This window comes from Poromitra crassiceps (genome assembly GCF_964638095.1).
Source record: "Poromitra crassiceps genome assembly, chromosome: 13".
NCBI lineage: Eukaryota > Metazoa > Chordata > Actinopteri > Beryciformes > Melamphaidae > Poromitra > Poromitra crassiceps.
The window spans coordinates 34062622-34076393 of NC_139644.1; the positions used below are offsets into that span (position 1 = coordinate 34062622).

Here is a 13772-nt window from a genome sequence, read left to right on the forward strand (position 1 = left end):
CACGTGACTTTTGAAAGGCAACAGATGTCCATCCTCCAAGGCAATATAATGTCTTTGTGGCAACTCGACCCTGACATTCCAAACGACGCCACTCTGGCTCCTCCCTCTCCAGGAATGAAAACAAAAACAAACAAAAAAAAACAAGAAGGGGGTGGGGTCCAATGAATGATATGTTGACTGAGTATAAAGTGAGATACATCCATTTCATGTCTATGAGTAAATATTGATGAAAGATACAAAATAATAATGATGACTAAAATAATAATAGTGATCATCATCATAACATATGATAAAAATACTACTTTGTAAGAAGATACTTAAAATTCTCTCCTTTCCTCTTCTGGGTTTGACCCCCAGCTTTGCTCCCAATACTCCGCGATTCAAAACAATCCAAGGAAAAATCTGACATAAACAAAAAGAAAAGAAAAGGGTAACAGGTCAAATGAGAATACAGATGATTCAAACAAGAGTCAAACCGAGTGACGGTTCAGAGAAGGCCTAGAGAGGAACTTGGTTTCTTTTCTTCTTAGCAGAAAAACACTCCTCTTGAGTTCCTCTGTTGCTCGCAATGTCTCATTTTATTCCAATCAGGTCTTTGTGTGTGTTTTTGTTTGTCTTTTTGTTGTAGCTCCGTTTCCGTGTTGCTTTGTCCATGTTTTTTTTTCTTTTTTCTTTTAAAGTAAAGAGCGATAATTCTCTTAAAAAAAAAATCTTTTCTCAATTGTCTTAAATGTAAATGTTGATGTTGATTGCTGTTGAGAAATTGTACATTCCCCCTGTGTTGTTCTGTGTCGCAGATGTCAGTCTTCCTGTCAGCCAGCCGATGCCAGTCCTGTCCTGTCCTGTCGTGTTTGGGGGGCTGCTTCAGAAACGATGCTCAGTCTTCGCTTGTCCGTCCTCACCTAGGAGACGGAGACACAGAGGATCTGGGGTTAGCGGCCCGTCACCGATGTCTACACAACGTCTACACAACGTCTACACAACGTCTACACGTCTACACGGGGAACAAACCGGTTTGGTGCAGCACTGATATGAGCTCTTAGGAAATATCAGAGCTCTGGGTGTTGGTCAAGTCAGATGATCAAAAACACATTTCAAAATCTCAACAACTACCAACACTATTTATCTTTTTCTCCTTTTCTCCTCCTATGTTTTGACTTGGCACCATTTTAAATCCGACCAATAGCCAGAAGATGGCTGTTTCGGTCTTCTCTTTACAAAAGCAGTTGATTCAGACAGTTTGAAAGCAGAGAGGGAGAGAGAGAGAGAGCAGAGGAGAAGTTGTCCAGGCTCAATGTGGCTACAGTAGAGGCAGCAGACCACTCGTCACTCACTACTGCTTCAGTCTCAGAGGAGGAGATGCACTGAGCACTGGTCTATCTGAGGCTGAGCACACTACTGCTTCAGTCTCAGATGCGGAGATGCACTGAGCACTGGTCTATCTGAGGCTGAGCACACTACTGCTTCAGTCTCAGATGAGGAGATGCACTGAGCACTGGTCTATCTGAGGCTGAGCACACTACTGCTTCAGTCTCAGATGAGGAGATGCACTGAGCACTGGTCTATCTGAGCACACTACTGCTTCAGTCTCAGACGAGGAGATGCACCGAGTGCTGGCAGCTGCTGGAGAATTGCTCAAAGCTAACCAGCACTGTCAAAATGCCCTTGAGCAAGAAACTCAAGTACCTGCTACAGGAATGTTGAGCTAAGGCTGGTGTGTGTGTGTGTGTGTGTGTGTGTGTGTGTACAAGGCTCCTATACATTTTTGTGTCAGCATATATGTTCTGTCTTATTCCGCCTACATACATACTGTCACTTGGAGCACACAGTCACAGTATGAAATGTGATCATTTGTTATTATACTAACTATTCTTCCAAGATACCTTGAGCTCCGGTAACAGCAGCCAAGTTAACTTCTCCTGGCTGGGACAAAAATCCCTTTGTTACACACGTACATTACTAAAGGAACCCCGTTATATGTCTTACATTAGCTACATACTGTATGATACCGTATGTGGGGGGGGATTAATTTCCATTACTATATAAAGCACCAATTAAATTAATCGTACTGCTTCTCTTATCTTATTGCAACATTAAATTAAATTTGAGCTTGCAATGTCTGCATATAAAAACAATAAACAGCTTTGGGCCAAAGAATAAGTGTTCGTTTACTTGTTTATGAGAAACCCATCTCCCATCTAATAATACAGAAATCAAGGCTTTATGAGAACATCCTTAATGTTGTGAATGTGAGCCACACTGACCTGAGAGAGACCATCAAAGAAAAGACTGATTCTCTCTCTCTCTTTCAAGCGTGCACAAAGCGCGCGCGCGCACACACAGACACAGACACAGACACAGACACACACACACACACACACACACACACACAACTTACAGTTCCCAGACTCCTGCGTCTCTTCTTCCTCGCTGTTTCTCTCAGCCTCTCTCTGACTGCTCCAGGTACACTGGCTTGGCTGGCCGGCTACTCTGGGGAAACTGTGTAAAAAAGACAAAAGGGAGAGAGAGAGACAGACAGAGAGAGAGAGAGAGGAACAGGGAGAGAGAGGGACAGGGAGAGACATGGAGAGAGAGAGACAGGGAGAGAGAGAGACAGGGAGATGTGTGGGGGTAGAGGGAGAGAGACAGGGAGAGAGAGAGAGAGAGAGAGAGACAGGGAGAGGTGTGGGGGTAGAGGGAGAGAGAGAGACAGGGAGAGGTGTGGGGGTAGAGGGAGAGAGACAGGGAGAGAGAGAGAAAGAGAGAGAGAGAGACAGGGAGAGGTGTGGGGGTAGAGGGAGAGAGAGAGAGAGAGAGAGAGAGAGACACAGGGAGAGGTGTGGGGGTAGAGGGAGAGAAACGAAGCGTAACGGCTCAGTCAGTGATTGGACGGTGAGTGACTGAAGTGGCAAATGAGAAAGAGAGGATTTTCATTCGAGTCACACAAAATGAAATTTCCCTAGAAACGATATGAGAACCAACCTCTCCCTCTTTACCTTGTGCTTCGGACACCGCAGCGAGAAGTTCTCTTCGTTCAGAGAGCAATCTGGACAGAGGAGAGCAAATGTCAAACGCAGAGATTTGGCACACGGAGCTCGGCTAGACTAGCCTGCTCTCCCAGTGCTTACAGCTTCGTAGAATAAAACCCACATGTTTTACAGGCGGCTATCCTGCTGCGCTCCGAAGACACAGCGTGTCCATAATGGGGAAATGTAGTGTTTTAGTATCAGCTGACTTTTGAGAGTACAGGTGTACTTAGTGCGTCCACTCACCCGCCTCGATAGCACACAGGTAGTGGTAGCGGAGGGTGCAGCCTTTACTGTAGCAGCCCAGCGTTGAGCCCACCATCTCACAGTAGGAGCAGCACTGAGGAGAGACGCACGGAATACAGAGAGAAGAGGAGCTCAGAAAAAAGTCAGAAGAAAAAAATCAATCCATCTCAAAAATGAACTAGACGGTGAAGAACCGCTAAGACCATAAAAATCAATAGACACAGACTCTATTAATATCATGGTGTGTAGCCGTATGTAGCGAAATATGACCACTGTGTGCATGGTGAAAAGACTTGATAATGCACACTGTCAAATACCTACTACTGAGCTATTACTGCTCATCACCTAAACCCAGAATTAAACAATTCCCTTTATAAAGGTTAAAATCAACATTAGGTCCCCCAAAAGCACAATAATAACCCAACTAATTGTCAAATGATGACCGTCAACATTGAACTGTCACACGAGAAAGTCAAGTCAAAAGCCTTTAGAGGCCACTCACTGCGTCTCTGGCACCATCTAGTGCCTCCTGCAGGCCGTACACTCTCCCATTAACAAGGTACACTCCGCTGGTCCACACTATGCAGCCTTCGTGGACCCACAGCTCCTCTGGGTCCATGGGCATCTGGGGCAGCTGGGCCAGTTGAGCCAAGGGCCCCAGCGAGTCCAGGGCTGGCGGAGGGGGCTGGAAGGGCAGGGAGGCCTTACTGTTGGATGGCACCATTCTGCGGAAATCCTCGCTCGATTTGTGCCTCCTCTTATAGCGTGGATGTGAGGTCAGCTTTCTGTGCTGGGGGCGCTGCTGAGCTTCGTCTGTTGGCTGCGGTTGTTGGGGTTGCTGGAGTTGCTGGTCATTCTCGAGGTCTGGCTCTCGCTTGAGCTCGGGGATAGGTCGGATATCTAGATTCATATCCCAGGTTACAGATGTTCTACTGGTGGTGGTGGTGGAGAAGGAGGAGGAGGTGTTACCAAGCATGCCAGCCATATACATCATCATTTCCTCCCCGCCAGCTGGAGAGACAGTTCCAGCTGCGTTGACGGGAGATGTAGAGTTTGCGTCTAGGCTGACGGGATAGTCACTGTGAGTGGACGGCTTGGGAAGAGGAAGCTGAGCATCTTGTAGCGTTTGCGTGTTCTGGGGAGCGCTCACTACATTTGAGGCCGTGTCTGAATTTGCTCCTGCTTTATTTGTTGCGGTGGTGGTGGCTGGACCTTGTCTGACCTGGGGCTGGTTCTTGGGGAGCTTTGCAGCATATTCAGCTGGATAGTAAGGCCCGTACAGGTCTCCCAGGTGTTTGTAATTTGCCCATTTTTGACACAGGCAGCAGAGCAGGCGGCCAGAGTGAGCGGTCTCCGTGATCACGGGCCCCGAAACAACGTGGCCAGACGAAGGAAGCGCTTTTCCCGACTGAAGCGTGGTCTCCACCTCGTCGGACTCCCTCTTCTCCGCCTCTCGGTCTCTTCTCGCCAACTGAGAGGAAAGCGCCGAGGTCAGGAGAGAATCCGTCCCGCCGCCGTTCACTATGGTGCACACTGCGCCGATCTCCGGGATCTTCTTCTCCACGTGTATGTGCGGAACAAACGGGCCCTTTTTGGGGTCTACGAATCCTCCGCTCGCGCTCAGGCTCCCTCCCGCCGCCGAAGGTATATCCGGGTCGTCTTTGGCCACCGACGGCGTCGTCGCCGCTGCTCCTCCTCGCCGTCTCCTCCTCTGTCTCCCTCTGACGTCGTCCGGCTCGTCCTCGTCTTTTACGCCTCCCCTGCGTCTCCGTCGCATCGGTTTGACCTCGGTCTCCGGCTGCGTGTCCTCGCTCTCGGCGTCCACTTTCAGCACCTGGGTCAAAATGGGCGGGGCCAGAGGTGGAGGAGGGGTTGGACAGTCTGTCAGGGGAGGAGCCGTGGAGTCGGACGTGCACTGCACTAGCTCTGGGGTCGTGGCAGCCCTTGGAGATGTAGCAGGCAGGGACGAAGGAGCACTCGGAGTTGTGTTCTGGTTCTGACCGGGGCTCTGGCCCGGCCCCGGAGTTTGGCCTTGGCCCTGGGCACGCTTTTGTTTATTTACACTCCCAACTGGCCTGCCCTTCTTTTTGCCAGACGGGAAATAGCCTTTTGGCACCATACTGTCCAGTTTGGAATCTTGCGGGGACAAAGAGGACCTTCCAGAGGCCATCTGATGTCTGCTCAACATGTGTCCCTGGGCCTGGCTATGGTGGGGTGGGGTGCCTCCATAGTAGTCACTGCCAGGATAATCATCGAATCCCATGTCAGTTTCTTGAAGCTTCTGTCTGAGAAGGTTAGCAGCAGATTGCTCTCCTCTTCGCGTTTCCAGCTGCTGATAAGTGTTGGTGAAATGCTGAATATCAGACAGGGCGGAGGAAGACGATGGTGGGGAACCCTGGACTGGGCGAGGAAGAGGCGGAGGAGGGGGCAGAGGTCCTAGCAAAGCAAAGTCCTCCTTGTCGCCAGACGCGGAGGCAGCCGCTAATCCAAAGTCAAAGTCTTGTTGTTTGAGAACCTGCGACGTCTGATGAGGATCACAGGGGTAGGCAGAGGGCGCTAAAGGCCCGGGCTCATCCACTCCTCTGAAGGGAATCAACTCACTCAAGGAGTTACTTTGATCCATATAAGCATCATCCCCCGCTGCAGCTCGAGGGAAATGTGCTAAGTCTTGGTCCTGGGAATCACTAAACTGTGTCATTTCCGAGTGAGAGAAGCCCGGGTAATGATTTGACTCCACGTCGGTGTGGCCCGCTGGCTTCTTAATATTTGGAGTGATTTTCTGCACTATCGCCTCCAGTTTCAAACCCCGTCCCTTCCTGGGAGGCAAAACCTTGGTTTTACCACTCGAAGGAGACAGAGATTGCGAATAGGCATTGTCTCCGGGCAAAGGGGAAGAGAGCCTGGGACACGGGATGTCAGAACTAGACGAGTCATCTTCGTTGTGATGGCTAGACTCAGACTGGGCCCCGGGGGAGTGATGCGAGTTCGTGGCTCCCCTCTGCTGAGAGCCCTCTTGAAGTTGCCTCTTGGCGGGGATAGGGGAGATGAAAGAACGCACTCTCCTTCTCAACATCAGTGGATTGGTATCTCCTGGAACCCCGGCTTTAGTCTGACGCTGCCCTTGTGGCAGAGAGCTCACGTCGGCAGGGGGCTTAGTGGAACTGGATGCAGGAGCTGGACGGAGATGTTTGGCTTCCTCCACGGCTCCTCGGGAGACATCGGGTTCGACGGCGTTCGGACCGACTGCCTGAGGCATTTGTGGAGGTGCAGCGCCGTGCGAAGCCACAGGGGGCGTAGGCGTAGGAGCAGAGGCGGGAGGGGGAGGAGGTGGGGGAGGGGCTTGTGTTCTGTAGTAGGGGTCTCCCTCTGTCATTCCGGCACCTTCTCTTCCGGGGTGTGTCGACTCCCACGCTTTCATATCATAGTAAGCACTTTGGTGGGGAAGTGCAGTTTTGGTTATATGTTGTTCATTGGGCATGTCAGTCTGTGAGAGCAGCCTCTGTCTCTGCTCCGATTGGCTGAGTTTGTGTCTTCCTGGAGAGGAACCGGGCTGCATCATCATCTCCTTGGACGGTCGGTTCATCGCCGTCACCCAGTCATTCATGTCGTGGGCGTGGTGAGGAGGAGGGCCGCGGGAGTGAGGGTACATTTGAAGCTTGTTTGCGGCTTGAGCCTGGGGGGGTAAACTGTGGTAGGGATGATGGGAGGGGAAATGAGGGGCGCTGCGTGACATCATACTGCCTTCTCTTGCATGTGACATCATACCGCCTTCTCTTGCATGTGACATCATACCGCCTTCTCGTGCGTGTGACATCATAGTGCCTTCTCGTGTGTCACCGTATCGATATCCAGGGAAACCGCTGCCATGTCCAGTGGATAAATCGACACCTTGAAGATAGGCCTGCTGCCTCGATGGTGGCGATAAAGGATTGGTGCTTGTAGGATGAGAGGGTAAGGGGGTAACATCGACATTACCTCGCCTGTAGGGGTCAGTATTCATAACGACGGATGAATGAGCAGACTTGGAGTGATACTCCATATCGGTCTCATTAATTGCGCCACTGCCGTGATGATGATGATCAGCTGGTAGATGTGCGCCGTCTGGGCCGGCCTCTTTCGACGCGCTTTGCATCTTCACCGCGTGCTTCTCCCCGGCATCCTTTTTACTCAGATCATTGGCTGCGGCTGTGGCGGAGGAGGAAAATGGCTGTTGAATCACAGAGGCTCCACTGTGGCTCTTCTCCCTCTCTCTCTCTCTCTCCCTCTCCCTCTCTCTGTCTCTGTCACTCTCCCGGTCCCTCTCCGGCGTGCCGCGCCGGCTCGGCGACACATCGCAGATGACGGAGCGCCGCTCCGACGATGACGGCACTAATAGAGAGCCTGATGACTTCTGAGCCTCGGCGTGACCGACGCCCCCCCCGGCTAGCGGCTCCGCCTCCTGCAGGAGGAGCTCCTGCACGGCAGAGGGGTGAGCGGAGAGATGAGACGAGGCTTTCCTCTGCGGTAAAGAGTAGTCTGCTAAGTTAATGTGTTTCAGGGGAGGCTGCAGAGACTCTGCAGACGGTGCTAAATGACTCTGGGATACGCCCACTTTGGTTTTCTCTGCCGTTTGCAATGCCTTGGTGGTGTTGATCACTTCTGACTTCACCGAGGAGGACTGAAGTTCTGGGGCAAAATCGGGCCCGCTTCCCAGCCTCGGGTTCGCATGCGGGGACTTTCCGGAGCTTGTTGCCATTTGGGAGGAGAGAGCAGAGGCGTCGCTCATTCCAGTTTGCATCCTGATACTTTCGGCCATGCCATACAGGTGTCTGCTTTGAAACTGTTGCTGAGCTTGGAGATGGGCAGGGAACGCTTGTTCGGGTCGGCCATAACGTCGGTCTAAATTATAACCTTGGAGAACCTCTTGTAAAAGGCTGGGGAACTGCTGCATTTGAGAATTATCCTCGTGGCCTTTTGCCCCGGTTCCTTCCCCTCTCTTTCCTAATGCCTCTACTACGGAACCAGCGCCCTCTTTTGGATGCACCGTGCCATAGCTCGTCTGCGATGGGTGGTACCCTATGTATCTGGAATTTGATTCCATTACACTCGCTGGCCCAGGCCTCCCTTTGTTCTTCATTGACATATCTGAGCCATAGGGTGATTCCGGGTAGCCATATTTGTGTGGTCCGGATTGGGCGGGATTTTGAGGCCGTCCAAAATGGGATTTGTGGTGGAGTTGGTGATGGGAGGAATACACACTCAGATCCACACCTTCTTCCCCATTGTGACTGGACTCTCTAAAGTAAGAGTGTGAATGCTTCTCTTCTATACAGTTGTCTTGAGGATGCTTGCTTTTTTCACTGTGATTTCCCTCAGAGCGAGTTGAAACAATCACACCCACACTACTGGTGTTTTGCTGTTCCTCAGACGTCTGTTTTTCTTCCCTCTCATGATGGCGTAATCTGGATATAATGTGCAACCTATTTTCTTTGTCCTGACCATCTTGTCGCGCGTTTCCTTCTCTGTCTCCCCGCACTTGAATGTTGCCTTTCTCCCTTCTTTCAACCAGATCTTCACTTTCACTTTTAATTCCTTCATTTTTTATTTCTGTTGTCTTCCGAGGGCCATATCTATTACCATTATCAGTGGGACCGGATTCTGAGATGCAGTTTGGCTGGGGAAGAGGAGCACTAGACGACGCGGAGGGGGTCGAGGAAGCTGGAGGCGTTGAATGTGAATTTGGGCCACCGGCCTCTGACTGACATCGAAAGGATGGAGATGATGAAGAAGAAGCAGCAATGTGAGCTTCACTCACTTTTGCTTCGGAAACATTTAGTTGCTTTATTGTCGAATCGGAGGTGATCGTTTTAATATGTGACGTTTGTCCAGTCGGTGGCTGGTTTTGAGTCTGAGATGGAGCGTAGTAGCCAGTTGGTTCAGACCCGCTGCTTGCGCCGCTCATCTGTCTCACTCTCGCATGTTGTTCCCCCTCAGAGAACGGCTCCTCCCGCTCGACTTTGGTCCCCGGCGGTCCTCTCTCTGACATCACTGAAGTGTCTTCATCAGCTCCAGTCTCTAAGCCGGCACCATCACCCATGCCCACTGCACTTCCTTCCTTCACCGTGCTGGTGCTCGAGGCTGCGCTGGCATTTCGACTCCTCGGTTGTGACGGAGGCATGGCGTGCTGCTGCTGCATTTGTCCGCCGTCTTTGCCCTTCTTCTGCGAGAGCACAGTGTCAGTCAGGAGCATGTGCTGCACTGTGTTTGGTAAATTGGCTACTTGTGAGGTCAAGGCATTGAGACTGTTCAGGCCAGCGTCGTGGTGCATTTTGTCAAGCGGAGAAGACGGATAGACGGAGGAGCCCTCCTCTCGCGATCCGATGATCCCCGTGCCTGGGCCCATTCTGCCGCGGCTCGCTGAGGAGAGACAAGACCCCGCGACGACACTCATGCCTTGAGCTTTGTGACTGCCGCTGCTACCGCAACTACTGATGCTGCTGTTGGAGTTGGGCGTGGGACTCAACTGCGGCATCGTCTGCAATAATCTGCCATGACTATGGCTGCTACGGGGGGCTGGTGGAGGAGCGTGCGAAGGAGCGTGTCCTCCCGACGGGTTTCCGTGTGCCTCCGAGACGCCCATCAGAGGGGAGGGAGAAGAGCTACAGCTGGGGGAGTGCACTGCAGAGGCGGCAGGAGAAGGGTTGGATATGGGGCTGAAGTTTTGGTTAATTTGAGTTTGCTGCGCGTTGGCGTGCATCGGGGATTTGGCTATTTCTTGAGATGCTGCGTGAGGTATATTGGGATTGGAGGCGTGGTGATGTTTCGCGTACACAGAGCCTGCAGGCGGGCCTTGGTGCTGCATCTTCAGAGAGTTGTCATAACCGACCCCTAAATTGTGCTGTGAGTTGCGGTGTTGTAGTGTGGCCTGCTTGTGGAGTGAATGTGTCTGTGGGGAATACGCAGGGTAATTTGAAGCGTGGTAACTCTGCTGAACACTCTCCATTGTGCCCACGTTGTTAGCAGCAGCAGCAGCAGCGGCGGCTGAACTCGAGACAGAGTTGGCGTTGGCGTTGACGTTGGGAGAGCTGTTGACTTTGGGATCAAACCCGGTGCCGTCGTGATATCTCTGCGGAGGAGGCGGGCTGTACATTCCTGACGACCCCGTGGAGGCTCCGCCTCCCTGTGGGGAATAGTGCGGGTACTGAGGGGTCATCCTGTGCCCAGCGTGTGGATAGCTCCTGTGCGGCTGTCCGTGGTGGAGAGCTTGGAAGTTTTGCCCGTGCTGCTGGCGGTGCTGCATCTGAGAACCCGGTACCGACTGCATCGCAGGGTTCTGACTCATGTTGTACTGATGAGAAGAAGGAGAGAACGCTCCGGCAGCGCCGCCGCCGGCACCCGAAACAGCGCTAGAACCGTAGTCCACCGGATACGGTGACATTATGCTGGACGACGACGCGGAGGCCGATGCAGCGTGCCTGTACTGGTGAGGTATATGTCCGTCGATGTTGGGGTATCCGAAACCTGCCCCGTAGCCCATTCCTCCCCTTCGATGCCTGTCCTTCCCAGCCATCGGAAAATAATAATCCATCGTCTCCTTCCGGTACGGGTTGCTACTGTTGCCACTGTGAATGTTACCCTGTGTTGGCGGCGGCTCCCCGGCCCCTCTGCTTCTAGCACCGTAAGCCAGCATGTGGCTGGCCTGACTGGGGAGGTGGTGGCCTCTGTGGAGGCTCTGCTGTTGCATCGCTGCGTAATCATCCGTCATCCTGGGGGAGATCTGGGGGTCTGCTGGCTGAGGGGGATACGACGGGCCCCCTCCACCCCTCCCACTGAACCCAGGGGGGAGAGAGGGCGGAACTGGACTGTTAGAAAAATTCTGCATTTTTTGGGGGGGAGAGTTTTGGGAGTAAAAATGGGCCTCTCAGTGTCTATATCTGGGAATGGTTGTGATCAGAATTTGAAAGGCTTATGGCAGTAACCATATATGAAATTGAAGGGAGTCTTATGCCCCGGCAGTAAAACAAGGAAATGCTTTTAAAAATCCACCCAGAAGTTGAAGCAGAGGAATATATATCACAGATGTTATAATCGCACGTGTAGCAGGAAAAAAGTGACTAACGACGCTGAAGCAGATGACGATTCTATCAATATATGAAATGGTCAAATGGGGGGGGGGGGATACTTCTGCAATCTGCTGATGGTATGGTTGTCTCCACTTAAAAAAAAAAAAAGATTCAGTTTTGTAACAGCTGGATCCTCAAAAGGGAAATTCAAAAACACATAATGTGCTGGAGCAAGTGTAGCACGTTTCCACTGCTAAAAAAGACAAGCTGCAGACGCTGCAATCATTCCCGTGAAGCTGAAGCAGTTTGGCACTGAGTAGGCGAGGATGTCAAGCACGACTGACACACCAGCAGCACTTGAGATGTTCAACGCTAAACGTCTTTACACGTCTACTCGCCACTGTAATAACGGCACACGGCAAAACAGAGCTACGCTAGGATTCAATAGCATCCTGTGCAACGAAACGTGTCAATGTAACCGTTGAGACTGCCTTCTGTCGCAGCACTCCTTCACTTCATCAGCACGGGTAGGTTTGTTCGGAAGTGACTCACACCTGTGTGAGAGGAAAACTGCAGTAAGACTAATCAAGAGGTCTAGATATAGACCTCCACTAAACGCTCCCAGAGGCAGCCACTCCATTGACATTCTCATCTCTGCTCTTTGATGCAGAGTCGAATACGTTTTGAGGTGTTCTTTTTCTTTGTCGCTCCCTTTCCAAATACTGTTTTCTTGTTGCGCTATTGTGTGTACTCAGTTGGTTTGTAGAAGTCTATTGTGTGTACTCAGTTGGTTTGTAGAAGTCTTTGGTCCTTATTCTGTAATTGTTCTCTGCTTGATTCCGTGTTCAAATAGTTCCTGTTGCTCCGCTGTATCTTCAACATTTAGTTGTCTTACCTTTGCTTTTTCCGTCAACCGTCATTTAATTCTACCTAATTCCGCGACAACAATTTCCCAAAAGGAAGGCAATCCATGAATTCCTCTTCAAGTGTACTCAATTTAAGGTCCTGTTTTTCTGTTTCTCTCCGGTATCTCCGTGCAGTTAAGTTCCATTTTCCAACAGCTGCTGACCAGAAGCCTTCACCACTCTGAAAATACAAAAGAAACAAAAACATTAGCATGCGCAAATTAAATTACATTCCTTTCCAATATCATGTCTTGAAGTAATCATCAGTTGGTGTAATTAAACAATTGTAAGAGTAGTAGAGCTCAACATTCTATTTGTCAGATTACTTTTCATATATTCACTTAATTTCAACAATATTATTGAAAAACAATGTGAAATCCCTACACAGTGTTTCCTCTAATTGTATGCAGCTGTGGTGCTTGGGGGGGAATTCTAGTTTTGTCCCAGTTCTGTCGCAGTTTGGGTCCAAGTTATGTTTCAAATTGACTAAAACTGTTTTGTATTCAGAATGAAACCATTACTCCTAAAATATTTGGACTACACTTACTTACTTTAGTTTTAGATGACAGTTAAGACTAAATTACAATGCTAATTTTGATTTCACATTTTCTCTTGCGATGGCGGTTATTTCCTTGCTGTGGCGGCAGAGAGGAAAGATCGCTACATTATCTTCTCAATGTGACAACTGAAATCATGTCAACGTTTTGAGCCTTTGTTTAGGTCTTGCCTAACGTTTGAACATTTTAGCTTACTTCAAATCCCTGGGGCAGACAATCAATAAAAAGAAAACGTACAGAAACTTGTTACTGATCTAGGACCGCTTATCAGACAACAGCATTTCCCCTAAGTACACTTATTGTAGTGGCGGCAGCGGCGGCGCACCACAACATCAAAAGGTCCATCACAAATAGAAATAGATTTGCCAAACTGACAATAACATCCCTCCTGGTTGCACACACTATCCATTCCAGTGCTGGCTTCGCTACTTAAAAGGCTTACTGGTCTCATATCAACACTCATATTTGAATATGCATTGTGAATACAGCCCTTTCTGTGATCAAAGCTTTAACAATGCAGTCTCTACTGACTGATAACCTGAAAAAAAGTGGTGGTGGTGGTGGGGGGGGGGGTTGGAGGAGAGGAAAGTGGGTTAGTGGCAGCATGCAATTAAGGCAACAAAATAACATAGTCAAGGTCACAAATCCTTCTTCACATGTAAACAAACAACCTTGTGCAACCAAGGAAGGCTACGTGGTCCCTCTCTCACCTCAGATGAGGAGGAGACTAAAGACAATTAACTTGAGTGTATTTAACGTCTTTTAATGGGCTTGAATGGACAGGGGTGATCATTAAAGCCTGCCCGTAATGGCCATGTGTGACACAAGCCTATTGTCCGTCTCAAATAAACCGTAACGTGCTGAATGGCCGCGAAACAACTTTGGGTGACTTTTTTGTTCGTTGGTGTAGCCCTGCTCTGCACCACAAGATAATTAGGTTCCGCTGTTTCCAATGGTAACTGGAAGTGTAATTAGTGACATCTGTCTGTCATTCTT

The 13772-nt window shown here is 50.2% G+C and overlaps 1 protein-coding gene across 2 annotated transcripts; it reads right to left on the bottom strand.

Annotated features, from left to right (window-relative positions):
- Positions 1–595: 595 nt before the first annotated feature.
- Positions 596–11133, bottom strand: tcf20 (transcription factor 20; the record flags this gene model as incomplete). Of its 2 annotated transcripts, none has more annotated exons than XM_083649840.1 (5): positions 596–902; positions 2399–2499; positions 2997–3046; positions 3273–3366; positions 3775–11133. In XM_083649840.1, 4 exons carry the CDS (start codon positions 11131–11133, stop codon positions 2440–2442), a joined length of 7563 nt encoding a protein of 2520 aa, XP_083505966.1. In that variant the 3' UTR covers positions 596–902; positions 2399–2439. The 2 variants fall into 2 exon arrangements, with proteins under 2 accessions (XP_083505966.1, XP_083505965.1); XM_083649839.1 differs by having other exon boundaries at positions 2983–3046.
- Positions 11134–13772: the final 2639 nt, after the last annotated feature.